Here is a 25,412-nt window from a genome sequence, read left to right on the forward strand (position 1 = left end):
GCCACCGCCGCCTCGGCAGCAGGGGCGGTTCCCAAGGCGACGCCCGGGCGGGGCGGGGCGGGGGCGGAGCAGCCAATGGGGCGTGGCAGCCAATGGGGCGTGGCGGCGCGGTGACGTGAGCGGAAGCGGCGGGCGCGAGCGGTGCGGCGGGGCCGGGAGGGCGCGATGGACGAGACGAGCCCGCTGGTGTCGCCGGAGCGGGCGCAGGCCCCCGACTACGGGCTGCCGGGCGGCGCCGTGCGCGCCCTCCCGCCCGCCGCTCCTCCTCCTCCACCCCCACCGCCGCCCTCCCCTCCCGGTTCCCCCGGCGGCCGCGACCGCGAGCGGCAGCCGCTGCTGGAGCGGGGGGCGCGGGGCCCGGCGGCGGCGGCGCAGGCCCAGGCACAGGCCCAGGCGGCGGTGCAGGCCCAGGTCCAGGCGGCGGCGGCGGCGCAGCGGGAGCGTAACGACTTCCCCGAGGACCCGGAGTTCGCCGAGGTGGTGCGGCGGGCCGAGCTGGCCAGCGAGCGCGGCATCTTCCCCGAGCGCATTTCGCAGGGCTCCAGCGGCAGCTACTTCGTCAAGGACCCGCAGGGGGTGAGCCGGCCCCGCGTGTCCGTCCCGGGAGAACCGGTGTTGCTGGCCCGGGGGGTGGGGGGGGGCTGGTAGGAGCGGCTGGAGCCGCCCTGGTCTTCCCCGGGGAGAAGTGCAGTGGGGCCAGCAGCGAGAGAGGGGAGCAGCTCTGTACAATTGCTGCTTCAGCCTCTTCTGTGTCACTCCCCTCCCCGGAGAGGAAGGGCCATGCTCTCCCCCGGGTCTGTGCCTCAGCATCTCCTGACCATGGTCAGCATCTCCTGACCATGGTGACTCCAGCCCTAGGGCTGTGACTCTGAGAGCTGAGCTGGGTTTTGGCCTATGAGGCTGGAGTGGGACGTCTCCTCTGTGGCTGTGTGGTTGATATAATCGAGAAAAAGTCCTCAACATATAGCTAGTCCCCTATAGATGTGGTCAGCTGTGTGGCAGCTGTCTCCACGCCACTGACTGGATGAGTGTGCAGCACAGGGCAGCTTGTCTTGTGACCTGCAGCACCCAGCCCAATTACTTGAGCTGTTGCTGCTTCCCGTGACTCCCTTGCCACGTGTGTGCCGGGATGCTTCCTGTGAAGAAGGACTGGGCTCACTGGTCTCTGGTGTGCCCTACTTTTCCTAACCCGGATGGAGTGTGGCTTCTGGGAGCTGTGGCAGGCAGATCCCAGCTGAGCTGGTGGGCTGTGGGGAAATAAACGCTTCCTCCTGCTGCCCTCCTCTTCCCCAATATGAGATGTGGTGTCACTGGGGTGGGCAGCTGGATGACCTGCCCTCGGGGTGGTGGGGCAGAGGCTGCCTGGCTGTAGGAGACCTGACCTCAGCGAGGGCTGATGGAGGATGTATGCAAAGAGCCAAAGTCTGTGTACTCCTGGCCATGTCACCTGGCAGGTTCCCTGGCCTCCCCTGTTGTCAGCGAATGTGATGTGTGTCGGGTTTCTGTGGCTTGCTGCCCAGGGTCACCAAAATCTCCCCACTGCTGGCACAGGAGGGAGTGCAGTGCACTGCTGTTGTGGGCAGGGGGTGAGCACATTGGGGGAAAAACTTTTCTTTTGTGTCTGCTTCCCTCTGGGCAGCCAGGGCCTGAGCTGCCCCAGCCCAAATGTGCTGCCCCCGCAGCTGCGGTTACCCCAAGTGCTGGCTGTGCCTCTGGGCTGGCTCAGCTCCTTCTGCCCTGCTGCTGGTGCCAGGCAGACCTGTTTTCCCTGCTAGTTCTGCTCCCACCACGGGTCTGTCTGAAAAGGGATGCTGTGTTGCCAGACCTCTGTCCTCCGCTCCCACGCTGTCCCTGCCCGGCTGGGCCTTGCTCTACTGGACTGGCTCCATGGAGCACAGGGCTCCATGCTGCCAGAGCTCCAGACAAGCCTCTTGCAGGCTCAAATCCAAGGATGTGTTGGCAGTCGTGTGCCTTCACGTGGAGCTGATGAGGGGATTGCCTTCCTGCCTGCTCAGGGGAAGTGGCTTCTCTGTGTGGTCTGGAGGTGGCTGAACTGCTCCTGTTCCCTCAAACCCATTCTCTCCCTCTTCCTGGTGGACAAAACCTTGCTTCTGCCACCTGTGCCGGGTTGGCTTCTGACCCCTGGCAGACTGCAATTTCATTGGGGTTTCCTGCTGAGGTGCTAGGACGCGTGTCCGTCCCACTTCCACATTGTGGCAATAGCTTGACTTGGGGAAGTGCCACCCACTCAAGCTGGGGCTGGTGCCAGCCATGGAGAGGAGGGCTGGTTGCGTGTGCTGCTGAGTCATGCCAGAGCAGGGGCTGCCAGCCTGGAGCTGCTGTACACCCCCACCGGGGATGCCGGGCAGGTGGCCTTGCTCCTTGCCCCAGCCCTTGTCTCAGCTGTGTGGCTTGGCAATGCTGGCTCGGCGATGGTGCAGTGCCTAGTGCAAGGCGTCTGTGCTCTCTGCAGCAGTGGGGTACCTATGCTGCTGTCCCTGCTCTTGGGTTGACGTGTGCGAGGCTGGATTGAGGGGCTAGGGGTACTCCTGGTACCAGCTGGTGGCCAGTTTGGAGCTGCCTGTGCCCTCTTGCCCACTGTGTACCAAGAGAGCCAGCCTCTCTGCCATCCTCCAGCTGAGCCCCCCAGCACAAAGCCCTGGGCTCCTCGGTGGTCTTCCAGCTGCTTGGCTGTTCTGGTCCCATTTCCTCTGGTCATTTTGGGATCAGCTTTGTTCAATGGATTTTGGAGCCAGGACAGGGATCGCTATCCCCATCCTTCGCCTGCGTGGAGGTGGTAATGAGCAGCAGTGAGCAGTAGCTCTTCCCAGCCATCTGAAGGTCTCTGGGATGGGACTGGAATGTTTACCAGAGGACAGCATCATCATTGGTGTCTTTTTGGGACAAGGAGGGTCGTTTCCAGGTGCATGAGCCAGGTATGAAGGTCTTCAGGCAGCACCCTGTTCTTGTGAGACAGGGCACTGGCTGGGGAAGGGTCCCTCCCAGCCCTTGCCTGCCTGCCTCCCTCCTGGGAGCTGTGGGGTCTGCCTGGTCCAGGGGGCTTATTGCCCTGGTAAGGGGCTATTCTGGGCCTGTTCATGAGTGTCCCCAATGCAGGCTGGCATGTGGAGGGAGTGTTTTGACTCTGCCAACTGCCTTGAGTCAGCCCTCCTCTCTCCCGCTCACAGAAAATCATTGGCGTCTTCAAGCCCAAGAACGAGGAGCCATATGGGCAGCTGAACCCCAAGTGGACCAAGTGGCTGCAGAAGTTGTGCTGCCCGTGCTGCTTTGGGAGAGACTGCCTCGTTCTCAACCAGGGCTACCTGTCAGAGGCGGGTGCCAGCCTGGTGGACCAGAAACTGGAACTCAACATTGTTCCCCGCACAAAGGTGAGGGGACAGCTGCTGGGATCTCATCCTAGGGAGGCTTTTGTGAGCTTCTGCACAGCTCTGCTTGTATCTTGTCTTGTGACACTGTTGACCTTGGAGATGTTGGGTTGAGAGCTCTAGATTAGAATTGCCCTCGCTGAAGCTGTGGGGATCCTCATGCTGGGTAGAGCTGTGGGAAATGCTGTGTCTTGGTTTTATCAGCCAGTCCTGTGACAATTGCCAGGTGCCCCTCCTGATGTCTGTGCTTCTGTTCCCCCAGGTGGTGTATCTGGCCAGTGAGACCTTCAACTACAGTGCCATAGACAGGGTGAAGTCCCGAGGAAAAAGGCTGGCCCTGGAGAAGGTGCCGAAAGTTGGCCAGCGCTTCAACCGCATTGGTCTGCCACCCAAGGTAGGGCCACCAGCTTCTGCGCCTGCCTGTTGCTGCTTCTCTGGCCTCCACAGCCCCCTGTAACACAGCCTCTCCTTGCTTCAGGTGGGCTCCTTCCAGCTCTTTGTGGAAGGCTACAAGGATGCTGACTACTGGCTGCGGCGGTTTGAAGCTGAGCCGCTCCCAGAGAACACCAACCGGCAGCTGCTGCTGCAGTTTGAGCGGCTGGTGGTGCTGGACTACATCATCAGGAACACTGGTAGGGCCGGCTGCCTGGTGTGGGACGCTGCCTGCTCCTTCACATCCTGCCAGCTCGAAAAAGGAGAGGGGGGCAGGGGCTTGGCATCTCTTCCTAGCACCCAAAACTCCTCTCAACACCACTTGGTTGCTGCCAGGTGGCAACTGCCTCTGGGTAGAGTGCAGCTCCCGTGGCTGCCCACCACTGTGGCCATGCTCTGGCTGCTGGCCTGTGTTCTGGTAGATCTGGATTCACCACAGTGCTGGGGTGAAAGTTTGCCAGCTGTGAGGATCCAAGGACATCTAGGGATCCAGCACCTGACTGTGCTGCTATATCCCATCTCATGCTGGGCTTCTGAGTTCCTGACAGGCTGGAAGGATTTGGGGTAGCACTCTGGGGCTCGCAGGCTGACCTTTCTCTCCAGGGCTTGTTGTGTGGGGGTTGATGTGGTTTCCCAGGTCTGCAGCAAGCTTGAGGGCTCTGGGCTAGAGTTTGGGCCTAAAACCAGTCTGTCTCTCTTCTGGGTCAGGGGAGGAGTGATCTGCCTGGTGTGGTGCAGGCAGGCCCTGGTGCTGACACAGCTGCTTTTATCTCCCTGCAGATCGGGGCAATGACAACTGGCTCATCAAGTATGACTGTCCCCTGGACAGCGCAGGCGTGCGGGTGAGCAGCTCTTCTGGGCAAGGGCTCCATGGGGGACTCTGTTCCTGCAAGCTGCCTGCCTGCCAGGCGGGCTGGGGATTTCCCAGCTGGCTTGGGTTTCTGAGCGTGCGGAGGCCTGATCTTGTCTCCTGGGCCTTTCGTTGCCCTCTGCTTTGGTGGTTTGTGGCCTAGTAGGGCTTTGTGAGGATGCAGCTGGGCTCTGGGAGGAAAACTGGTGTTGCTGGACCTGTGCATCCTTGGGGTGAGGCCTGTGGGGGGAGAAGCCTTGTCCCCGTCCCACCCGAAGCAGACAGTGTTTCCCTGCGGACAAGGGGCCGCACTATGGGTGAGAGGCTGCTGTGCCTCTGTGGTAGCCAGGGCAAAGATCCTGGCAGTGGGGCTGCAGGAGGTGGGAGAGGGACTGTTCCTGCTGGGGGGGTGCTCCTTGTGACATGCTCCACTTCCTTCCATCCAGGACAGTGACTGGGTGGTGGTGAAGGAGCCCATCATCAAGCTGGCCGCTATAGACAACGGTTTGGCCTTTCCCTTGAAACACCCGGACTCTTGGAGAGCATGTGAGTCCCTCAGGCTGTGCCAGGGCACCCTGGTGAGCCATGTGACTCTGCACTTGGGCATCCTTCTCAAGGGCTGGAGAGGAGAGGGCTAGGGCTGTCCCTCTGCAAACCTTCTGGGTTCATGGGCAGCTCTACCTCAGCAGAGGCTGTAGGAAGCGAGTGCTGGACCCTGTGTCCCAGATGCAGCTGGTCTGGCACCCAGGAGCATGTGGCACCATCCTTTGCCTTCCCCAGCTCTAATGTTTCATGCTTCCTCCCACAGATCCATTCTACTGGGCATGGCTCCCCCAGGCCAAAATTCCCTTTTCACAGGAGATCAAGGACCTGATTCTTCCCAAGATCTCAGACCCCAACTTTGTCAAAGACCTGGAGGAAGATCTGTATGAACTCTTCAAGGTGAGCTGAGGGGAGTGGGTGAGGATGGCTTGGGAGAAAGAAAAGCAGGGGTGGTGTTGGGGAGCTCCCTGTCAAGGCTGCAGGGGACATAAAGGTGGGTGAGCTCTTGACAGTGTTTCTGGGCTGAGGCATACCAGGGTTACCCCTCTGCCAGGAGCTGAAGACGCAGCATAGGGAGAAGCGGAAAACCTGTGGGACAGGAGAAGAGAGGTTTGCTTGGGGAATAGGCGTCTCTTGCATGGTGTGGGGCAGCAGGTGGATCCTACTGTGTTCTCTGCTCTCTGTCTTGCAGAAAGACCCTGGCTTTGACAGGGGACAGTTTCACAAGCAGATTGCTGTCATGAGAGGCCAGGTAAGCTGTGTGTAGGGAAGGCAGATGGGTGAGGCGCGGAGCCTCATCGTGCCTGTGTGGCAGGAGGGGTGTTGCGGTGGATGCTCTCTGCTCTGGCGGGGTGGCTCAGGCATTGCTCTGTCATGCCATACAGATCCTGAACCTGACTCAGGCACTGAAAGATGGGAAGAGCCCCCTGCACCTTGTTCAGATGCCACCTGTGATTGTGGAAACAGCGCGTTCCCACCAGCGCACCGCCAGCGAGTCCTACACGCAGAGCTTCCAGAGCCGGAAGCCTTTCTTCTCCTGGTGGTAGCTGTGGAAGCTGTGGGCAGGGCTTGGCCGCCTTGGACTAGCACTGCGAGAGGAGCTGGGCCGCTGCTAGCTGCTGTGGCCAGGACTCGACCTTCTGGATAGAGCGAGCAGGTGCGGCTGGAGGAACCTGCAGCTGAACTGGAGGAGCCAGGCAGGTCGGGAACGGTCCCTCCCCAGCTCTGTCAGAGCTTGGTGCCCTGCCTGGGGCAGAGGCCAGGGGGAGGTGTGGGAATCCACCGGGAGCCATGGTGTGGCTGGGATCCTGCCCCTGCCTCCCCTCCTCAGCCTGCATGTGGTTCTGAGCACCCCTCCTTGCAGCTGGGATGAGCAGGCTGCCTGGGCCAGGATCCGTCCAGCCCTTTACACCAGCCACTGGCCCTTTTCTTCCCTGACATGCCAGCTGCTGGGCTGGGAAGGCCTGGAGTGGGGTTATATCTCCTCCCTTTCCCTGAGGGTGTGCTGTACTCCTCCACTGTCCCTCCTCTGCCCCAACCCCGTGCACGCTGCTTTCCTCAGGGGGAGTTCCTGCTGCCCATTGGTGCAGCAGGGACCGCAATGAACGGCTGTTCTCTGGCTGGGGGCTCAAGGAGGGGACATATGAGGGACAACTCACGGAGCTGGCTTGGGGTGCATTTAGACACTAAGGGGAAAGAGGTGCTGGCTTGTCCTTGTGAAGAGTGGGCAGGTGTGGGAGGAGCTGTAGTGTAGTGCCCCCCACTCCCCGTAGGAGCCCCCCCCCCCCCAGCTGGAGAGGGCTGAGGGTGGGTGCAAGTGGCCTCCCCCTCCACTGCTGCCCTAGTCCATCCCTCCTGCCAGGTCTCCACGGCTGCTCTTGCTTGGCTTTTGCCCCTGCTCCCAGCAAGCTCCCTGGCTGCTGTGCAGCCAGTATGGTGCCAGCCTTGTATGTGCCTAGGGCCCCCTTGAGGGGCAGGGGGCTGCCGGGGAAGGGGAAGGGCTGGAAGGGCTCTTCTGCTGCATGGGTGAGAGGTGTGATGGGAGCACGGATGGTGGGGGGGCCAGCATGGGCTCCTGGCTGCTCTGGTGCTGACAATCTCACAGGCCTGCTGTGGGTGGGTGAGGCAGCAAGCCCCTCTCTCCTCAGAAGCTGCTGAGCTTGTATTGTATAAAACGGTACCAGGGCTGCTGCCTGCATCTGCTTGCATTGAGCTGCGTCTTCTCCTGTTGCTGTGGGAAGCTGGTGTTGAGTCTTGCTGTCCTGTTAGCCCATCGTTGGGGGGTGAGGGGGGAAATGAAGGCAGGTTGAGGCTCTGCTGCTTGAGCCTGGGAGGAGAAAGCAGCTCCCTTGTCTCCTGCGTGGGGAGGGGGCTCAGCACTGGCTGTTCAAGCACAGGGTGGGCAGCAGTGAGACCCCAGCTCCCTGGCCAGGCCCAGCTGCATCTCTGACTGACCCAAAATGTATTGTTCTAATGCACTGTAGAAATGTATGTAATGTATTTAAATCATACAACCGTCTGAATAACAGAGCTGCCGTTCAGCCGGCCATCTCTGTCTCCGCAGCACCCTAGAACAGGTTGGGGCTATTCCCCTTGCACTGGTTCCAGTACAACAGCTCGGACCAAGGTCCTGCTGCCCTGGGGGAATGCCAGGGGTGGGCAGGACACAGCCAGAGCCTCATGCAGCCACCACTGTCCACCTTTTATTAACAATTGCACCCAGTCCAGTACATTTAGTGTCCTCAGAGAACCTGGCTATCCTGGCACCCGCTGTCCAGCAGCCCTGCTCCTTTGTGGCCTGGCTACGTGGACCCTGAGGGCGCCTTGGCCCTGTGTCCATCCTCTGGCTCCTTCTCCGTGATCCTGCGGGAAAGAGGCCTATGTTAGCGGCACGGCCTGGCCATGCTTCCCCGGTTCCCCCACTGCCCCGGCCCACACCTACCGCAGGCGGCCGAAGCGCCTCAGCGCCGCCATTCCGCCGCCGGGCTGGGCCGGCCTCCTCCGCCGGAGCCGCCGCAGGGCGCGGGCCATGCGCCGCTGGCCCGCGTACCGCCAGACGAGGCGGGCGCGCTCCTCGGGCCGCTCAGCCCCGCCGCTCCGGAACAGGCTCCGCAGCTCCGGCAGCCCCACGCCCTGGAAGATGTTGGCCGAGGCCCGTTTGCGGCCGCGGGTTGCGGGCGCCGCCCGCCCCGGAGGGTCGCTCACTACCGAGGCCGGCGTGCCCATGTTCCCGGCCGCTGCGGGCACTGGAGAAACGGCGTCAGGCTCCGCTCCCGCTGGCCGGCCCGGCCCGCTTCCCCCGGGATCCGGCGCGGACACCCGGTGAGGAAGGGCGGGCGGCGGGGGAAGGACGCGCCGCAGCCGCAGGGAGAGGGCGGGCCGGGGCGCCGGGCAGGAGGCCAGCCGCGCGGGCGGGGCCGCCCGGGAACGCGGGAGGCGGCCCGGCTCGGGCCGACGCGCGCAGGTGCGGTCCCGCCCCGCCAGTGCCCGGGACGCCGGGCCCCGCCGTGACCCACTTTCCCTTCGGCGCCCCTCGCCTGCCGGCCCCTCGCACCGACCTGGCGGTGGCGGCCGGCGCGGGTCCGCCGGGTGGCCGCTGTGCGCCGCCGCACTGGGGTCCCGCCGCTGCCCCGCGCTGCGCGTCCCGTTCATTCACTCGCGCCCCGTCCCGCCCCGCTCCGCGCCCCGCAGCCAATCCGCGCCCGCCTCCCTCTGCCGGGGCCAATCGGAGCCGAGGGGCGGGGCCGCACCGCCTCTCGGAGAGGGGCCACGTGGCGCAAGTGATGTCAATAGATGGAGGGGGCTCAGCCCTGCCCACGCGTCACACCTAAGGGGGAATCCCGGGTGACGTAGAGGGGAGCCCCGGCGGGCGCACCCCCGCCGGCCGCTGCGCGGGGTCCCGGTGCGCTCCCTCACGGCCCCGCCGCTGGCGCCAGCTGTCTCCTCCCGCCGCCTCCCGTTCCGGCGGCGAGACGGGAGGGGCGCGGCGGCCCCCGCCCGAGGGCGGTGGCGGAGGGGGTGTCCGGCGGGAGGCGGGGCGGGGCGGGGAGGAGAGGAGAGAGAGGCCCCGCGCGGGGAGGACCGTTAGGCGCCAGATGTTTGGCAGCGGCTGGCGGAGGAAGTCGCTGCCGGGGCCCTGAGTCCCTCCCGAGCCGCGTCGGAGCAGGCAGGGCCCTGCCATGGCCCGCACGGCTCCCCCGGCAGTGCCGCCCCCGCCGGGGCCGCCGGCCCGCGGTTCCCTCAGCCTCCACCGTGCCTACCTGCGGAGCCCGCTGGGGCTGCTGCGCCTGGGGCAGCTGGTGCTGGGCGCTGCCTTCTGGGTGACGGTGGCGGCTCACAAGTACGAGGGGGCAGCCCACTTCGCCCTCTTCGCCGCCGTCCTGGTCTGGCTCCTCACCCTGGCCCTCTTCGGGCTGAGCCTGCTGGGGCGCTGGGCACTGGTGCCCTGGCTGGGCTCCCGCTGGCTCCTCACCAACCTGGTGCACGACCTGGCACTGGGAGTGGGGCTCTACGCGGCTGCCACCGGCATCATGGGCTACAAAGCCCAGCAGAAAAGCTATTGCAACCTGCCAGGTTACAGCCAGCACTGCCTCTACGGTGCCTACCTGAGCGCCTCCGTCTGCGGGGGCATCGCCGCCTGCCTGTACCTCTTCTCTGGGCTCTACTGCCTGTCACGGCGCTGCCGGGACCAGCGTGACATCATCTGAGACCCCGCGGCACTCAACTCCCCTTCTCCTTGCCCACGGATGGAGCGCAGCCCCGCTTCAGGACGAAGTGACCCTGCCGCCCCATCTCCTCCCAGCTGACTGCACCACGCTTCCTCCGGAGACTCCTGCACAGACGGATGGACAGACAGAGGCCTTCCCCGAGCACAGCTTTCCCTGCATCCCACCAAGACAGCGTGGACACCCAGTGGCTGCACAGGCCCTTCTCCCACCCCTGGACAGACGTAGGCTCTTGCAAGTGGAAGGACTCAAGTGGAGAGCCCCTAAGAGGGACCCCAATTTCTGGGAGCCCCTCCAGGGCTCCTGCCCAACTCCCCCACCCCTGGCCTTGCAGATGCTGTGTTCTCAGGTGGGTGCTGACCTGTCCCCAGGGTGGAGGGGGACTGGCTTGGGGCAGCGGAGCTGGGGGCAATGGTATGTAGTGGGGTTGGGTGGGCATACCCCCCCCCGATGCTCTGGCAGCCCCCTCCTGCCATTCCCAGCTGTGCGGCGCCTCCACAGTTCCCTAATGGAGGCTCTGATCTCGACTTCCCCAGCCCGGGCCCCTCCTCCTGTCTGGCCTAAACACGTCCGCTGTCTTGGGAGCCCTGCAGGGTTCAACCCCTCCCTGCCCTGCGCTCTGGGGGTGTGGAGACACCCCGCTCCTGCACCAGCTGCTGAGCACAGCCTGACCTGGTGTCACTCCGGCCCCCAGACACACTGTCCCCCTTTGGGGCTGAGCCCGTGCGGGCTGCAGGGCAAGGGGAAGGGTGAGTGGCGCCATAGCTTGTTCCTGTGACCCTGGGCTGGGGGTAAATTCCTCTGTCGTACTGCCCTGGGAGGGAGCGGGGCACCAGGAGAGAGCTGGGAACTGGGAGGGAGCAGAGCCGAATACCGGGTTGTTCTCTCCCCCTCTCCCCCTGCAGCGAGGTTTATGGCTCTGAGCCACCCAGAGCCACCAAGCCTGCCCCAGGGCCTGGCTGCTCCAGCAGGGACAGGCATGGCCTTGCCGGTGGCACTGAAGACTGGCCCACATAGCCCTGCCTGGCCCTGCGGCGCTTGGTTTATCATCCCAGAAAACTCTCATCTCGGGACTTTCCAGCTCCATCTTGGGGTGCTGCGCTGCTGGAGACCATGGTGAGGCAAAGGGGAAGGGTGAGTGTGGCAGCATAGTGGTGCTGGTCTGCTGCTGGCACCGTGGCCCCAGGGGAGCTGAGGCCAGTCATTGCGGGGACACTGCCCGTCTTGGGGAACAGGAGAAGAGGATACTGGCAGCAGAGCCAGCACGGCCCTGGATCAGCCTTCACAGCCTGCTGGGTGCCAAGCCCTGAGGAGGCCATGCGGGGACAACGGGAGCAACGGGCAGCCAGAAACTGGGAATTTTTGGAGGATCACCACACTGGTGCTGCTCTGCCACAAGCCCTCTTCACCCTACCTGGGGGCAGGTCTTCTCCATCACTCCCAGTGTGAGGGACGGTCTGCCCCAGTCTCTGTGTTGGCTCGGATCAGTGGGACAGGTGTCCCCAGCAACTGGCTGTGAGCTCTGACTGTTGCCTGAGGTTTCCTGGTGCCTTTTTTTGGTGTGGAGAGCAGCAGCCCTGGGGCACAGAAGAATGTCACACGTTGCTTCCATCACGAGGTGCTGTCCCAGCTGATCCCCTCTCATGTGCGGAGGGGCCCTGCCAGCCCCCAGGCCATCTACCCCTTCCCTGGGCAGCATGTGCTGTCCCTACCCCACATCAGGGCTGGTCCCTGACACTGCCTGACCCCACCTGCTCCGGTGCAGCCCCTGGCCCAGGTTGCCCCAGATGCTCAGTGGGGCTTCTGCCACAAGTGCCTTTCCCTGACTTCCTACAGCCCTGCCTGTTGCGCCAGCTCTGTCCTTCACCAGCCCCCTCTCCGGTGCCTATGGATTCACCTTCCAAATAAAGCAATATTGGCGCTCACTGGGTGTCTGAGGCTTTGTGCCAGGGCTGGGACCTGCTGGGGACAGGGTCTGAGCTGAGATGACACCCATCTCTGTTGCCCTGTGCCCTGGGGCCTCCCTGCCTGGAACCTCTGGCTGTGGTCACAGCATCCTGGTGTGCTCTGGGGTCACGGGCAGGCTCCCCAGTGCTGAGCCACCGTTCCTGGTAGAGAGGCTTAAACCTCTGCCTGCCCTCGGGGACAAGGGCTGTCTCTGGCCCTGCTGTCCCCTCCAGAGACAGGGCAGAGCCAGGTGCTTGCGTGGGTGCTGGGTACAGGCACCTCCCATGGCCCAGCAGTGCAGGGGGAGCCAAGTCCCTGGGGGCTGTGTGGCCACAGGGAGGAGATGGGGACAGGATGGAGCTGCATTCCTATGAGCTTTGTCATTCCCAGGCTGAAAGGGCTCTCTGTCCCAGGGCCGGGGCGCTGGCGGGCAGTTGTGCCCATGCTGCTGGGCTCCTGGAGAGCCAGGGGCAGGCTGGGGGCAGCTGGCATCTTCCGGGGTGCCTTCAGCCCTGGGGTACATTCTCCGGACAAGGATCAGCCTTGGAGCTCTACCCACAGCCTGAGTGTCACCAGGCCCCCCAGCCCTCTGCCCGTGGGACGCATGCCCGACTTGCCAGAGGCTCTGGGCAGCTGGCAGCAGTGTTGAGCTCTGCGCTGCCCTCATAGCCCAAGAGCCACAACAGGGTTAACGAAGTTGCATGGAGTATTATGGGATGGCACCCCTTGGCTTTTGGCATTAGGGGCCACAGAGCATCCCAGAGAGCCAGCAGCCCTGCCTTACTGCAAGCACTTGGTTGGACAGCCTGTGATGCCCGGGATGGAGGGAGTGGGACCACGGGCTGCTGGGCTGCTCTCTGGTCTCTCCCCATGGAGAGGCGGCCCAGCAATGGAGCCCGCGGGGACAAACCCACAGTGCCCCAGTACAGCCATGCTGAGACCCAGTCTGCGACTGAGCCCTGGATTAGGATTTGAGCCAGATCAGGACCGGCCCCAGACTGGACCCACCATGCCCGACTCCCGGCCCCAGGTCGGATCGAGCCCCACGCCCAGGCCGGTGGCAGAACCCCGAGCACACCCACGGGCCCGGGCCCGGGCCCGAGCCCCGGCACCGCCGCCGACGGGCCGCCAAGGGCCGGGCCGAGCGGGGCCAAACCCCCGCCGCTTCCGGCGCCGACGCCTCTTCCGCCTCTTCCGCCCCTTTGCCCGCGCAGGGGCGGAGCTTCTGCCTGTGTTTCTTAGTCCGGCTGTTCTGATTGGCTGCGTGCCAGCGCCGCCGGTGAGGTCACGGCGCACCTGGCCGCTTATCCGGAAGCGGGGTGCAGCGTAGGGCTGAGCTTGGCGGCGGCAGTGGCGGGCTCGGTCCGGCCTGTTCCGGTCCCGCTCTCCCGGCCCAGCCTGTCATGCAGGCGGTGGAGCGGGACGGGGCGGCGGGCGGCCCCGAGGGGGCGGTGGGGGGCGGTGAGGCCCCTCTGGAGCCGTCGCCGCCCAAGGCCGCTACCGCCTTCGACCTGCTGGAGCTGGTGCGGAGCTACCGGCGGCTGGAGCTCTACTTGGAGCCGCTGCGGGACGCCGTCGAGGGCGTCCGCTCCCTCCTGCGGTAGGTGCGGGCCGGGACCGGGAGCGTCCTCGGGGCATCACGTCCCTCACCCCCTCCCTCCCTTCCGTAGGTGGCAGCGGCCCGTGTGCTCCCTCCTCGTCTGCCTCGGCCTCAACTTCCTCCTGCTCACCCTCGGCCAAGGTGTGTGTAGGGGAAAGGGGGACAGGGCTGGTCCCCTTTCCGGACCCCGCGGGCTGACACTGTCCCACTTCTTCCAGCTGCCTGGTACTCAGTGCTGGCCCTGTTGGTCGTGGTGCCAGCTCTGCTGGGCTACCTGCAGGAGACCTGCCGGGCCCGGCCCTCGGAGCCGGAGCTGGTACGCAGGAGGTACCACAGCGTCCGGCGGGAGGACCTGCGCAGGGTGCAGCTCTCGCGGCAGGAGGCCATCACCCAGGTCAAGAGCTTGTGAGTTTCTGGAGCCCTCCTGGTTGTGGGGCTCCTGGGACTTCTGCAGCCAGGAAGGCTTCTCTGTGGCTGTGGAGGGCCTGGGTTTGTGACTGCCTGGCTGCCGTAAAACATATGAGTGTGTGGGGAGCCAGGGTGTGTGTTTGTGGGGCCTTCTTGTGACTGTGAGGTCTCATTCACAGCCTCATCCAGCTGGAGGGGTTCCTGAGTGGGATGTGCTGCAGCTGCGAAGCAGTGTACCGTGTATTGTACTGGGAGAACCCCACCGTTTCTTCCCAGTGAGTAATACCGGGTCGGGTACCCTGCAGTGGGCTCAGTGGGGAGAGGGGTTGGCCTGTGGAGCTGTGTTTCATGTGTTTAATACTCAGAGAGAGCAGGTGGAAGACCAGGCAAAGGAATGGGGCTTGTGCTTGTGGCCTGAGTTGCTCTGTCTTGATTGCTGTGTCCTGCTGCTCCCTCCTAGGTTTTATGGGGCATTGCTGGGCTCTGTCTGTGTCCTTTACCTGCTGCCCCTCTGCTGGGTCTTGGCCATCCTCAACAGCACCCTCTTCCTGGGAAACACCCAGTTCTACCAAGGTAAGAGACTTCCCTGGAAGTGACCTGTGTGGGATGTGTTGGGGAAAGGCTCTCTGAAGCCAGGGATCCTGCCCTGGACCTCTCCCAGCACCCTTATGTGTGCCCTGTGACCTGTGTCAGGCTCTGCTCTGGGACCTGACATCCCCCAGAGGGTAACGATGTCCTGGGGATGGTGTTCAGCAGTCCAGGTTGGGTGGTGAGGCTCAGATATGAGAGATGAGGTGCTCTCCTGATGTGCGTCCTGGCCTGGGTATTGTTTCCTTCTCTCTTCTGTGCTGTAGCAAACTGGGACCTGGCAATGCATGAGCATTGCCACCCCTCTCACTTCTTGACCCTGCTCTGCAGGACTTGAAGTACTCTTGGTGCCTGTGGCAATGTATGACGCAGACTTGAAAATGTGCTGTCAGAGGGGAGAAGAGCTGGAGGCACTCTCTGTTCTGTCACACGTGCTGGAGGAGAGATGGATGAGATCTGTGTGGCTGAGCTATGACTAAGGCCTCTGCTGTTCCCTATCCTGAGCTGGCGCAGATGGTGGGCAGTTCTTTGCTGCCCTAACTTTGATGTGTGAGCAGAGGGCTCAGGGTACCTGATGGATGAAGGTTGTATGTGCCAATGTCCCACCTTGAGCCCTGGAGATATGCTCTTGCAGCCAGCTTTTGTGTGGTGGGGCTGGGAGAATGGAAGTGCCACCCTGCTCCAGCTGTATTCCCCTCTTATCAGTGATAATGGAGCTCAAGGCCTCTGTCGAGCAGTGTGTGGGCAACAAACCCCTTGAGAGCACTCCAGAGCCTGCTGAACCTCTGCCAGCTGCTGCCCCTCCAGATCGGACCCCCACACCCACCAGCACAGAGGTGAGATAGGGGCAGAGCTGGCAGTTGTGGGGTGGGAGCTGCAGTGTCAGCCCTTTGGTCTGACTGTGCCTGTGTCCCTTTACCCACAAGCTCCTTCCAGCTGCAAGCTTTGCTGGAAGCCCTTCCCAAGTACCTGGGCAATTTTCCTGCTGCACTGTGGGCTTGGCTCAGTCCTTTTGCGATGTGTATGGACTCAGCCTGGGGAGGCAGGGACTCACCCCACCTTCTGAGACTCGTGTCTTCTCGGGGAGCTGCCAGGGGGCTGGTCCTTTGTCCTGGAATCTACTACAGAAGCGTGCCTGCCCACTTTGGACAAGGGTGGGGGTACTAGGGGTACAGGACTAGCTCAGTTCATCTCTTGCAGGACCTTACCCCTGGCAGTGTGGAGGAGGCGGAGGAGGCAGAGCCTGATGAAGAGTTCAAAGATGCTATTGAGGTCTGAGGCTGGTGGGAGTGGGCTGTGCGTGCAGGGCAGCTGAGGTGGGAAGGGGCAAGGGCCTTGGCAGGCAAGCTGGGCATTTGGGGAGGATGGGTGTGGGGCTGGGTGCCTCTGACTCCATCTGTACTGCCTCTCCTCTCTGTCCTATGCTGCGGGAGAAGGAGAACCAGCTGCTGGTCATGGTGAGTACTGCTATGCCAAGGTGCGCAACAGGGGTATTTCTTCCCAGCTGGAGCTGGTAACTTTTGCCTGGTTTGTGGGTGGCTTGTGCTGATGCCGGGTGGAGCATCCTGCTTGTTGGGTGCCCATCTCTGGGGTGGGCTGCCCTGCCGCCCCTGAGCATGCTCCCAGCCACCCCTCTGTGCTGAGCTGGCTCTATTCTCTGCAGGAGGATGACGAGAGCTCTCAGTGCTCAGCAGACTTTGACCTCAGCATCCCGGACAATGGTTTTATGAGCAAAAATGAGGTCATCCGCAGCAAGGTGTCACGCCTGACTGAGCGCCTGCGCAAGCGCTACCCCAGCAACAACTTCGGTAAGGTTGGGAGTGGGTGCTGCTTGGGGGAGCTCAGCAGAGCAGGGTCTGTGCTGCTCCCAGTGGTGACCACTGAACTGGGAGTGGACAGAGTGGTGTTGTGCTTGCTAGGGCTGTGCTGACACCTCCAGTGACCTCCCCCGTCCATGGGGAGGATGTTCCCAGCTGTCTTGTGAAGGACAGGGATGAGAGGGTACAGCAGTGTGGTCTCTGAGCTGAGGCATCAGGCATGGGTGCCACTCTCGCGGTCCCAGGCAGCAGAGCCCTGCCTGACCTCTGCTCTCTTTCTTCCAGGGAGCTGCACGGGCTGCGCAGCCACCTTCTCTGTGCTCAAGAAGAGGGTGAGTCTTTGGCTTCTGCCCCAGCTTGCTGCCTGCACCTGGGGCAGAAGTGTTAGCTAGGGTGAGCCAGACATGCATTTCTCCGGCAGCTCGAGTGGCTGGCCTCAGTCACGGCCCGGCAGCAGATGACCTCAGCTAAGTGCTGGGTGTTGTCACATGCCTAATGGTGCCAGGGATCCCTCATGCTTTTGTGCCTTTTGCTCTTTGGGAAGCTGCCTCAGGCCAAACCTGTGTGTGCTGGTGTACAAGGCACCTGCTCTGGACCCTGGTTTAGCTCATTTCTTATGGCCCAAGAGCTTCTTGGTGAAGCAGAGCTTGGGTCTGCTTGTGGGAACTAGAGGAGCAAAGGCCACCTCTGTCTGAGCCCCTGCGCACAATGCTTTGTGTGCAGTTCCCCGGGCAGTTCTGGGAGGGACGTCTCTCTTGCCCCCTCCAGACTTGCATTGCTGTCTTCCTGCTGCTTCCTATTATTCAGACTCGCGGCTTTCTCCCCTTCCTCCTGGGTTAGCCTGATGTATGTCTGGGACTCTGGAGCTTACTTCCCTCCAGAGTTACAGCATAGGAAGTGATAGTGTCCTTAAACCTCCTGGAGACTGTGTTCCCAGTGCTTTCTTAGGCTGGGCACAGGATGCCTGTGATGTTAGAGCATATTTGCATGCAGATCCAGTGTTGGGGCTGGGCAATTTGTCCAGGTGTCATTGGCAGATGGCCCATCTGCTATTGCTGTGGGGGCTCAGGGCTTGCACCCACTCCCCTTCAGCAGGGAATGCTGTTAGCAGTGCTCTGGCACTGCAGTTTGCTGGGGAGGCCTGGGAGTGTGCCCAGAGTAGTGTCTCATCTCTATCTCTCTCCGCAGCGGAGCTGCAGTAACTGTGGCAACAGCTTCTGCTCCAGGTGTTGCTCCTTCAAAGTCCCCAAGGCTGTGATGGGAGCCACTGGTGAGTGCAAAGGTGGAGGAGGGCAGAGCTGCAGGTGTTTGCCCTAGCACTGGTGGGGAGGGTTGGCAGGACCTGCCCAGTGCTGCCTGACTTGGATCAGAGCAGTGATGGGTTTGCAGCTCTTGGAGCAGCTCCGTGGCTGGGGTCCCTAGCCTGTGGTGGGTGATGTGGTGGGGAAGGGGAGCATCTCTGACACCTGCTTTCCTTTCCAGCCCCGGAAGCTCAGAGGGAGACGGTGTTTGTGTGTGCCCTGTGCAACCAGGTGCTCATCAAGTGACTGAAACCAGCCAGCTCCTGGGTCCTGCACTGCCTGACACCCGGGATAGCGGGTGCCCTGCCCTTGCTCGCTGGGACCCTGGGCTATTTGGTTCCCAGAGTGGTGTCCCCCTGCCAGAGGACGCTTGCGCTCGCTGCTCCTCCTGCCAGCACCAGGCTGGGGGCAGACCAGCCCTTCTTGCCCCGCAGCATCTGCTGCGTCAGTTGGGTCCCTGCGGTGGAGTGTTGCCCGCAGATGTGCCCCCATTCCTGCGGCTGCTCCCTGGCAGCTGTCCCAAGCCCTTGGTGCTCCCTGGCACTCGCTGCACCCTGCCACGTACTTGCCCAGGCCCTGTGGCCTGGCTCAGTGATGGAGGAGCCATCCTTCCCACTCGTGGTCCCACCTCCACCTCCTGGGTGGAGCAGAACAACCTCAGGGCTCTGTCCCTACCTTTCCCAGCACTGTGCTAGGTGACTGTATTTTTGGGATCAAGTCAGAGCTCTACTTGTGTCCCTAGGAGATGTGGTCTTTGGTCCTGGCTCAACTGAGACCCTGCTAGTCACTCCTGTGCTCCTGGGCCTCACTGCCTGCAGGTTTAGTCTTTCCCCCCCATATTTGGCTGTAGCGCAGAGGAGGTGAGAGGGTGAGTTTGGGCTGGACTGTGTGGCCTGAGCTCCAGCTGCAGTGTGAGAAGAGGCATGGGTTGGTGCTGCTCTGTGTACTTAGCGACTGCTGCTTTCTAATACAGATTAATATATAAGTGTACATAGAGAATGACCAATAAATCTCTTACCCTTAGCTGGCTCTTGTCTTGCCCCAGCAAAACCTGTCCCAGGCCCAGGTAACCTCGGCACCTCTGTGGCCTTGGTCCTGCTCTCCTGCAGGTGGTCATGGAGAAATGATAAGTCTCTGCCACCAGTTCCCATTGCTTACTGGAGTTTCCATCTTCTGTCCTCCTGTGGCCTTGTTTGCCCCTGCTCAGGGCTGCATGCGGCTGCCCCTCCTTGGCAGTGCCAGGGCTGGATCCTGCTGGGATGGAGCCAGGGAGAAGCTCAGCTCTGGCAGGAGCTGATGGGCTTCCTCTCTGCCTCCCTGGGGCTGCTCCTTCCCCTGCCCTGCCTGGGCGGTGGTCCCGGCAGCTGCCTGTGCGCACAAGGGTGACCTTTCCCTGTGTGAACAGCAAAGCTCCCAGCTATCCCAGGAATGTGACCCTGGCTGCTGTGCAGCTGGGAACGGCCATGGCCTGGGTCCCTGCCAGCCAGCTGCAGCTCCCCCCGGTCAGGGTGTGTGTGTGGAGGTCCGGTGCTCTCAAGCTAGTATTGCCCAGTGCCCACTGGGCTGTGGCACCCACCAGTCTGGGAAGGCACTGGGGGCCCAGATCTTGCTGCTGATTGTACACCCCACCAGCATGGGAGCTTGCATGGGGCAGCCAGAGCCCCCCTGTTGGTCATAAACCCCTTCCTCAAGCTGTGCCCTATGGAAATTTGGGGAAAAGCTGGACTTGGCAGTGATGAGGGTGTCTGAGTTGTGCTGGGTGTGCTCCAGAGGCTGGGGAGGTGGGGCTGGCATGCAGAGGGCTCAGCAGTTACTGGGGGCAGTGGAGCAGCTGTAACATTGGGCAGGGAGCTGTGTAGCACCCCAAGAGCCGTGGAGTCGTGTTTGTGGGTGAGGGTGTACCTGCAGTGGGGTGAGTACTGGTCTGTGAGCGGCTGAGAGGGTTGAGCTGTAGAGCTTGGACAGCTGATGGTGGGAGGCAGAGAGAAGTTACTTGTTTTTCTAGAGAAAACACTTGGAGCGATGAGTGCAATGGCCATGTATGTCTAAACACTCCCTGGAAAGATGCTAATGACGCAAAATACAGAGGGCTACAGATAAACTTGAGCTGTGGGCGATGGGGTTTTATTTGCACACTTTTAAGTCTTGCAGTAAAATGACATAATTGATGATGTTTATTCCTGTGGCACTGTGCTCAGCAGCCTCGCTCTGAACATACCTTCTAACAATACTTGGTGTTTTCCCCCAGTTTTTTTCCACATTGGCCAGGGTGGGGGCAGTGACTGCTTGCCCCTGCTGCGAGGATATGGCAGGGGCTGGCTGCCCCCTGTCCCTGGCTGGCTGTGGGACAGGGGCACACCCTCCTGGCTGCAGCAGGATGCCCCTTTGGGGCTCTGGGAGGTGGGGAGCACCTGGTGGGGCTGAGGCTATGCCCAAGGTGGGCAGAGGGAGTGGGGGATCACCCCGGCGCAGGGCAGGTGCCTGGTGGCCTCATCAGCTGGGAGGAGGGTGGGTGCAGATGTCTTGCAGCCTCAATTCCCCTCTTGTCCTGGGAGGTTCCCCTGTGGTGGGGCCAGCTCCGGTGAGAAGCCGCAGAGTCGGGCAGCCAGGCGCTGGGTAAATATCCCAGTGGCCGCCTTCGTGCCTCCCGCACCCGGCAGGACCGGCAGACGCAAGAATGCATGGGTAAACAGGACTGGAGTGGGACTGGGGTGGGTGGGCTGCCCCCCTTGCCTGCTGGGACTGGGGGAGCCGAGCTGAGGGGTAGCACCCTGCTGCCATCGGAAGGGCCGGGCTGAGGGTCCCAGTGCTGCTTGGGGGGCTCCTGGCTGGTGCAGATGGGTGTCCCCAGGGTGCTTTTTGGGACGGGGTTGGAGGTAGTGGGGTGGGAGGTCTGGCGGCTGGGCAGGGCTGTCTGGGAGCTGCAGACAGGGCTTTTGGGTGGTGTGCAGGTGGGGTGCCCAGGGATGGAGGCAGGGATCCTGGGCCAGGATCTGCCCCCTGCTATGCTCAGTGCCAGGCTCCCCACACGCGCTGCTAACTCCCAGCCTACAGATCTGTCCCCCAAGGATGACGGAGGGAGAAACCTCTCTGGCAAACACCCTCAGACCCAGCCGTGGGGTTCCCCCTGTCATGTCCCGTCCCCCCCGTTCCCCCCCCCCCCGATCTCGCCACCCTCCCAGGCTCCCTGAAGCAGCAGGAACGCTTGAGTCTCCAGCAATGCCTGTGACCACTGGGAACCCCATCCCTCAGCTTGGCCAGGCTGCCCAGCCTCAGGCTCTGGGCATGGTGCCTGGAGCAGAGCTAAAGCCGGAGCTGAGGTTGACCCCGCTCCCTCGGGTCCTCCCACTCAGCGGGCAGGACCTGACGTCCCCTCCCATCCTTCCTGGGGTCCGTGAGGGATCCCCAAGGGGCGGTTGCCCATGAACCACAGGGAGCTGGACACAGGCTTCTCCGAGATGGCATAATTTACTGTGGTGTGGATGGTCAAGGGGTGCCTGGGCTGGGTCTTGGCCGGGGGGTGTGCGAGGGATGCAGCAGGGCTGGTCTGGGGGGCTTGGAGGTGGGACACCCCTCAGTGAGCCATGTGGAATGGGAAGGGTGGGGGGAGCCCAGGCAGGGGCCGTGCTGCTCTGGGCACTTGGTCTTGAGGGGGGCAGACTGTGGGGGACAGCGGAGCAGGAGAGAGCTGCTTTGGCTGGGGTGGGTCCCTGCGAATGTAGGATAATCCAGGGCTGGGGTGAGAGCACGGAATGCTTCGGTGGGCTGGAGTAGGGATTTGAAGGTCTGGGGCATGTCATCAGGGAGCTGGGCAGGGGGTACAGGGTAGGGGTCTCAGATGTAGCCGAGAGGTCTAAGCAGGGATCCTAAGTGCATGCAAGGGTCCCTGGGGGGGTGGGCAGAGGGTTTGAGGGTAGCCAAGGGTCTCTGGTGCAGATCAGGGCTTGCAAGCATGCAGAACAGAGTAAGGGTCCTGGGTGCAGCCTAAGCTCCTGGGTGTGGGCAGGGATCCTGTGAGGAGAACAGGGGTCCCAGGGGTGCAGAGCAGGGCTCTTGGGATGGGGCAGGGGTCCTGGCTGCGGATCGAGGCTCCCTTGAATGCAGCTGGGAATCCTGGGGGTGCAGAGCAGGGTCCTGAGGCACAGTCAGGGGGCTGCGGGGAGCAGAGCAGGGTCCTGGGGTGTAACCAGGGATGCCAGGGGTGCAGCGTCAGGCCAGTGCAGGAGTCCCATGGCAGGGTGGGCAGAGCCCTAGTGCTGCCCAGCCCCATAGAGCAGGGGGTGGTAGAGGGGACAGGGGTAGGAGAACATGAACTTGACGGCGAACTTCATCTCCTTGTTGTGCTTCTGCCAGGGGTAGACGGCAAGGAGGAGCAGGCGGCCGCCCACCTTGCGCCCCATTACTAGGAAGCTGCCACTGAGGCTGTCGAGCTGAGGGCAGGGGCAGGTGCCTGCGTTCCTCATGTGCAGCACCATCTTCTTGGTATCCTTGCGCTTGAGCGGGCCCAGCTTCAGCACCTTCTTCTTCTGGGCAGCCACCAGCCGTCGCTCCCCGTTCTCCTCCGTCATCTCCTTGATGCGCATCTTCACCACTGGGTAGGGCAGCCGTGGGGCACAGTTGGGGGGGGGGGGTACAATGGCCCTAGGGCACTGCTGGGGGGGGACTGTCTGGGCTAGGCACCTGTGCAGGACAGGGTGCAGCCCATCCCTGTCATGGGACCCAGAAGGGTCTCTGGGGAATTTACTGTGTGGGGAGAGGAAGGGGCTGTTGGTGGGGGGGTTCAGCAGAGGCCCCCAGTAACCCTCCCAAATGTCCCATTCTGCCTATTGCCCCCCAATGTCTTCTCCCGTGGTGCACCCATCCCATGCATGTCCAAGGAAATGGCTTGGGGGTGTCCCATGGGGCTGTCCCTGGAAAATCATGCCCTCCAGCCAATCCTCGCTTGGGCCATCAGAGCTGGGGAGGGCAGCCCCTTGTCCAGGACAGGGGGACCAGGAAGGGGACCCCAGCACTCACCAAAGTCACTGGAGCACATCTGCTCCATCATGCCGTCCGCCTTGTGCTCCATCTCACACTGGGTGCAGATCTTGGACACTGTGGTGAGAGACCGGCCCCTGTCACAGCTCCCTGCTGGTGCCTGTCACCTGGGCCAGCTCCGTGGGGATATGCTGGGAGAGCCCCGGCAGCCCCCCTGCTCCCTGGGCAGCTGCGCCGGGGTGATGCTGGGGGCACAGAGCACCTCACTGGCCAGTGTCACAGCACCTCTCCAGGAGGGATGGGGTATGGAGGCAACCCCTGTCCAGCTGCCGATGCTTGGGGGCACAGCAGCAGCCGCAAGGGTGGCCCCAGCTTGAAGGGTGTCAACAGCCCTGATCCTGACCCTGGGCTGCCTTCAGGTGATGTCCCCTCCCCTGTCTGAGGGGACAGCCACCCTGTGACAGCAGTGTGGGGCTGGTAACTACAAGTGCATGATGCTCTTTGCTGCTGGGATGGGACCCAGCAGGAGGAGAGGGACGCAGCTCTATGGGTCCCCCAGCAGCTCCCACCTCATCCTGCGTTCGCCCGCAGTGCTGCTCCTGTGGCTGCTCCGCTCTCCCTCTGTGCTCTGTGCATGCAGCTGGGTGCCTGGGTCCCCTGGGGCCAGGGTGCTTTGCTCCCTGGGCAGCGAAGGGTGCCCAGCCACAGCAGCTGATGACACTGGTACTATTCCCACTTGTGCCCTGCTGCAGCCAGAGGGTCCTTGGCCAGCGCCCCAGGCCCTGCTTTGAGGGGGGCAGAGATGGGGGTGTGGGGGCTCTGCAGGAGGACCCTGCATGCAGGTCCCCCGCTGCATGGGGACATACTGCTGGCAGGTGCTCTGCGTGCGTCCCCATCCCATTGCAGTGCCCTTCCTGCTTACCTGGCGGTGGGGTGACCTTGCTGTTCCCGAACTGGATGGCGATGCAGAGCTCGTGGTCGGAGGGGAACTTGCCACAGTGCAGCATCTCGGGCCAGGGGAAGCCGTAGGACTCCATGACGGGGGCACAGGAGTCGCGCACCACCTCGCAGAGGGAGCGGCAGGGGTAGACGGGCCGGTCGAGGCAAACTGGGGCGAAGAGGGAGCAGAGGAAGAGTTGGGTGTCGGTGTGGCACTGCTTGGCGAGCAGAGGCACCCAGCTGCTGGCCTGCTGCTTGGCCTCGGCCATGGTCTCGTGCTCCAGCAGGTTGGGCAGCCGCATGCGCTTGTAGCCCACGTCGCGACAGAGCTGCATGTCGGGCGGGATGTCGAGGCACTGCGGCTCCCGCCCGTAGAAGCGCCCGTGGGGCAGGCTCTCGGGCTGCCACCCGTAGTAGTCGTAGTGCTGCCCGCCGCCCGGGGACCCCGCCAGGGCCAGCGCCAGGGCCAGCAGCGCCGTACCCCGGCCCCCCGGGGGACCGCCCGCCCGCGGCATCGCCGCTGCCCGCCTGCCGCCGCCGGCCGTGCCTGCCCAGCGGGACGGGAGCGCTGCCTGCTCCCCTTAGCGCCTCCCACGCCCGCAGCCCTTTCTAAGGAGCCCGGGGAGGCTTCACCGGCAGCCAATCTGCTCCGGCTGCCGGGCCAACCACCCCCGCCCCGTCCCGGGGCTGGCCCCCCGGCCCCACGCCAGCTTGCCCTGCCGCCCCACTGCCCCAGCCCTCCCTCCCTCCCGGGGTGGCCGCCTGGGTGCCCCCTGCATGCAGCCCGCCCCCCCCCCCCCCCCCCCCCCCGACGGCTCCATGTGCCCCTGGGGGCGATGCCCTCTGGCAGGGCTGGCTCACCTGCCCCACGGGGATGTGCTGTGGGCACAAGGTGCCCCCCATTATCTACCAGCCACCTGGCACCCCCAAGGTGCGCCCTGGCATGGGACAGGGGATCCTGGTTACTACTCTACGCCCCCCCAACATCTCCTGTGCTGCATGGGGTATGTGCCAGGTGTTTGATGTGCAGGGAATGGAGGAGCAGGACACTCCAGATGCTTCATGCTACGGTACTGGGGGGCAGCTGGGGCACCTATGTGTCAGGTGCCATGTGTGGCATCAGTGCCAAGGCAAAGTCATGGGCATAGGGTCCTTATTCCTCATGGATGGTCCTGCTGGCATGCACCCTGGGCAGCCCATGGTCTGCTGGGCACAGGCATAGCTGGGGTTACACCTCCCAGCAAAGGGCTTGCACCCAGGTATGGCCAGTGCCTGGGGCACGGGGAGAGCTGGAGCCCAAGTGGGGTGAGGGAGGGCAGTGCTGGGGCCACATTCCCCCATCCCCTTGGAGATAGGCTGGACCAGGGGGCTGCAAGGCTCAAGACCCCATTAGAAACCCATTTGTCTGCAGGGGTTATCTGGGGCACCCCCTCCCCTTCCCGTGATCGATGCCTCTGCCTGGCCAGCGGGCTCTGGGTTGCCTCTGGCTCCTGCCCGCCGGATAAGGCGGCTCCGTTAATGGGCGACAGAACAAACAGCCTGGTGCAGGCAGGTGATAGCGGCTGCCCTTTGTCCCGGGCTGGGGGCAGGGACTGTCCCCCCAACCCCAGTGGGATACCTCTGCTTTTGGGCCATGCTGGAAACCTCACCCGCATGCCCTGCGCTTGCCTGCAGCCTGCCTGCCCTCCCCATACCTTCCGTGCCGGGCGCAGCACCTGTCACCGCATCGCCCAGGGATGCTCGCTGCCGGACTGAGGGTGGGCTGAGTTCCTCCCGCCCTGTCCAAGCCCCGGAGATGGCATCATTAATGTGTAACTGCCGGGGAGCACGATAAGATAGAGCGGCGCTTTATCGGGGCTGCCCGGTAGCAGGAGGGAGGGTGCTGGAGGCATCAGGCTGT

At 63.2% G+C, this 25,412-nt stretch overlaps 5 protein-coding genes across 6 annotated transcripts; 3 read left to right on the forward strand and 2 right to left on the reverse strand.

The window, feature by feature from the left end:
- Window positions 1-145: 145 nt before the first annotated feature.
- Window positions 146-7,757, forward strand: PI4K2A (phosphatidylinositol 4-kinase type 2 alpha). Its single transcript, XM_082486307.1, has 9 exons — window positions 146-576; window positions 3,189-3,389; window positions 3,649-3,780; window positions 3,865-4,018; window positions 4,599-4,660; window positions 5,115-5,214; window positions 5,477-5,610; window positions 5,903-5,962; window positions 6,096-7,757. The coding sequence occupies exons 1-9, from the start codon at window positions 166-168 to the stop codon at window positions 6,255-6,257; spliced, it is 1,416 nt and encodes a 471-aa protein (XP_082342433.1). The 5' UTR covers window positions 146-165; the 3' UTR covers window positions 6,258-7,757.
- A 41-nt stretch (window positions 7,758-7,798) lies between these two features.
- Window positions 7,799-8,650, reverse strand: AVPI1 (arginine vasopressin induced 1). Its single transcript, XM_082486347.1, has 2 exons — window positions 8,153-8,650; window positions 7,799-8,073 (listed from the first exon to the last, which is right to left on the reverse strand). The coding sequence occupies exons 1-2, from the start codon at window positions 8,434-8,436 to the stop codon at window positions 8,013-8,015; spliced, it is 345 nt and encodes a 114-aa protein (XP_082342473.1). The 5' UTR covers window positions 8,437-8,650; the 3' UTR covers window positions 7,799-8,012.
- Window positions 8,651-9,371: 721 nt separating this feature from the next.
- Window positions 9,372-11,860, forward strand: MARVELD1 (MARVEL domain containing 1). The gene has a single exon (XM_082486421.1). The coding sequence runs from the start codon at window positions 9,390-9,392 to the stop codon at window positions 9,915-9,917; it is 528 nt and encodes a 175-aa protein (XP_082342547.1). The 5' UTR covers window positions 9,372-9,389; the 3' UTR covers window positions 9,918-11,860.
- Window positions 11,861-13,285: 1,425 nt separating this feature from the next.
- Window positions 13,286-17,969, forward strand: ZFYVE27 (zinc finger FYVE-type containing 27; the record flags this gene model as incomplete). 2 transcript variants are annotated; one of them, XM_082486517.1, is made up of 12 exons in its annotated part: window positions 13,286-13,482; window positions 13,553-13,623; window positions 13,701-13,887; window positions 14,070-14,165; window positions 14,351-14,463; window positions 15,184-15,314; window positions 15,679-15,749; window positions 15,908-15,935; window positions 16,142-16,286; window positions 16,581-16,627; window positions 17,484-17,565; window positions 17,778-17,969. In XM_082486517.1, 12 exons carry the CDS (start codon window positions 13,286-13,288, stop codon window positions 17,840-17,842), a joined length of 1,233 nt encoding a protein of 410 aa, XP_082342643.1. In that variant the 3' UTR covers window positions 17,843-17,969. The 2 variants fall into 2 exon arrangements, with proteins under 2 accessions (XP_082342643.1, XP_082342644.1); XM_082486518.1 differs by lacking the exon at window positions 15,908-15,935 and having other exon boundaries at window positions 15,679-15,750.
- A 3,877-nt stretch (window positions 17,970-21,846) lies between these two features.
- SFRP5 (secreted frizzled related protein 5) lies at window positions 21,847-24,027 on the reverse strand (the record flags this gene model as incomplete). Its single annotated transcript, XM_082486028.1, has 3 exons — window positions 21,847-22,187; window positions 22,613-22,690; window positions 23,496-24,027. 3 exons carry the CDS (start codon window positions 24,025-24,027, stop codon window positions 21,847-21,849), a joined length of 951 nt encoding a protein of 316 aa, XP_082342154.1.
- Between the last annotated feature and the right edge of the window lie 1,385 nt (window positions 24,028-25,412).

The sequence above is a fragment of the Vanellus vanellus genome (genome assembly GCF_965231255.1).
Source record: "Vanellus vanellus genome assembly, chromosome: 7".
In the NCBI taxonomy this organism is placed as follows: domain Eukaryota; kingdom Metazoa; phylum Chordata; class Aves; order Charadriiformes; family Charadriidae; genus Vanellus; species Vanellus vanellus.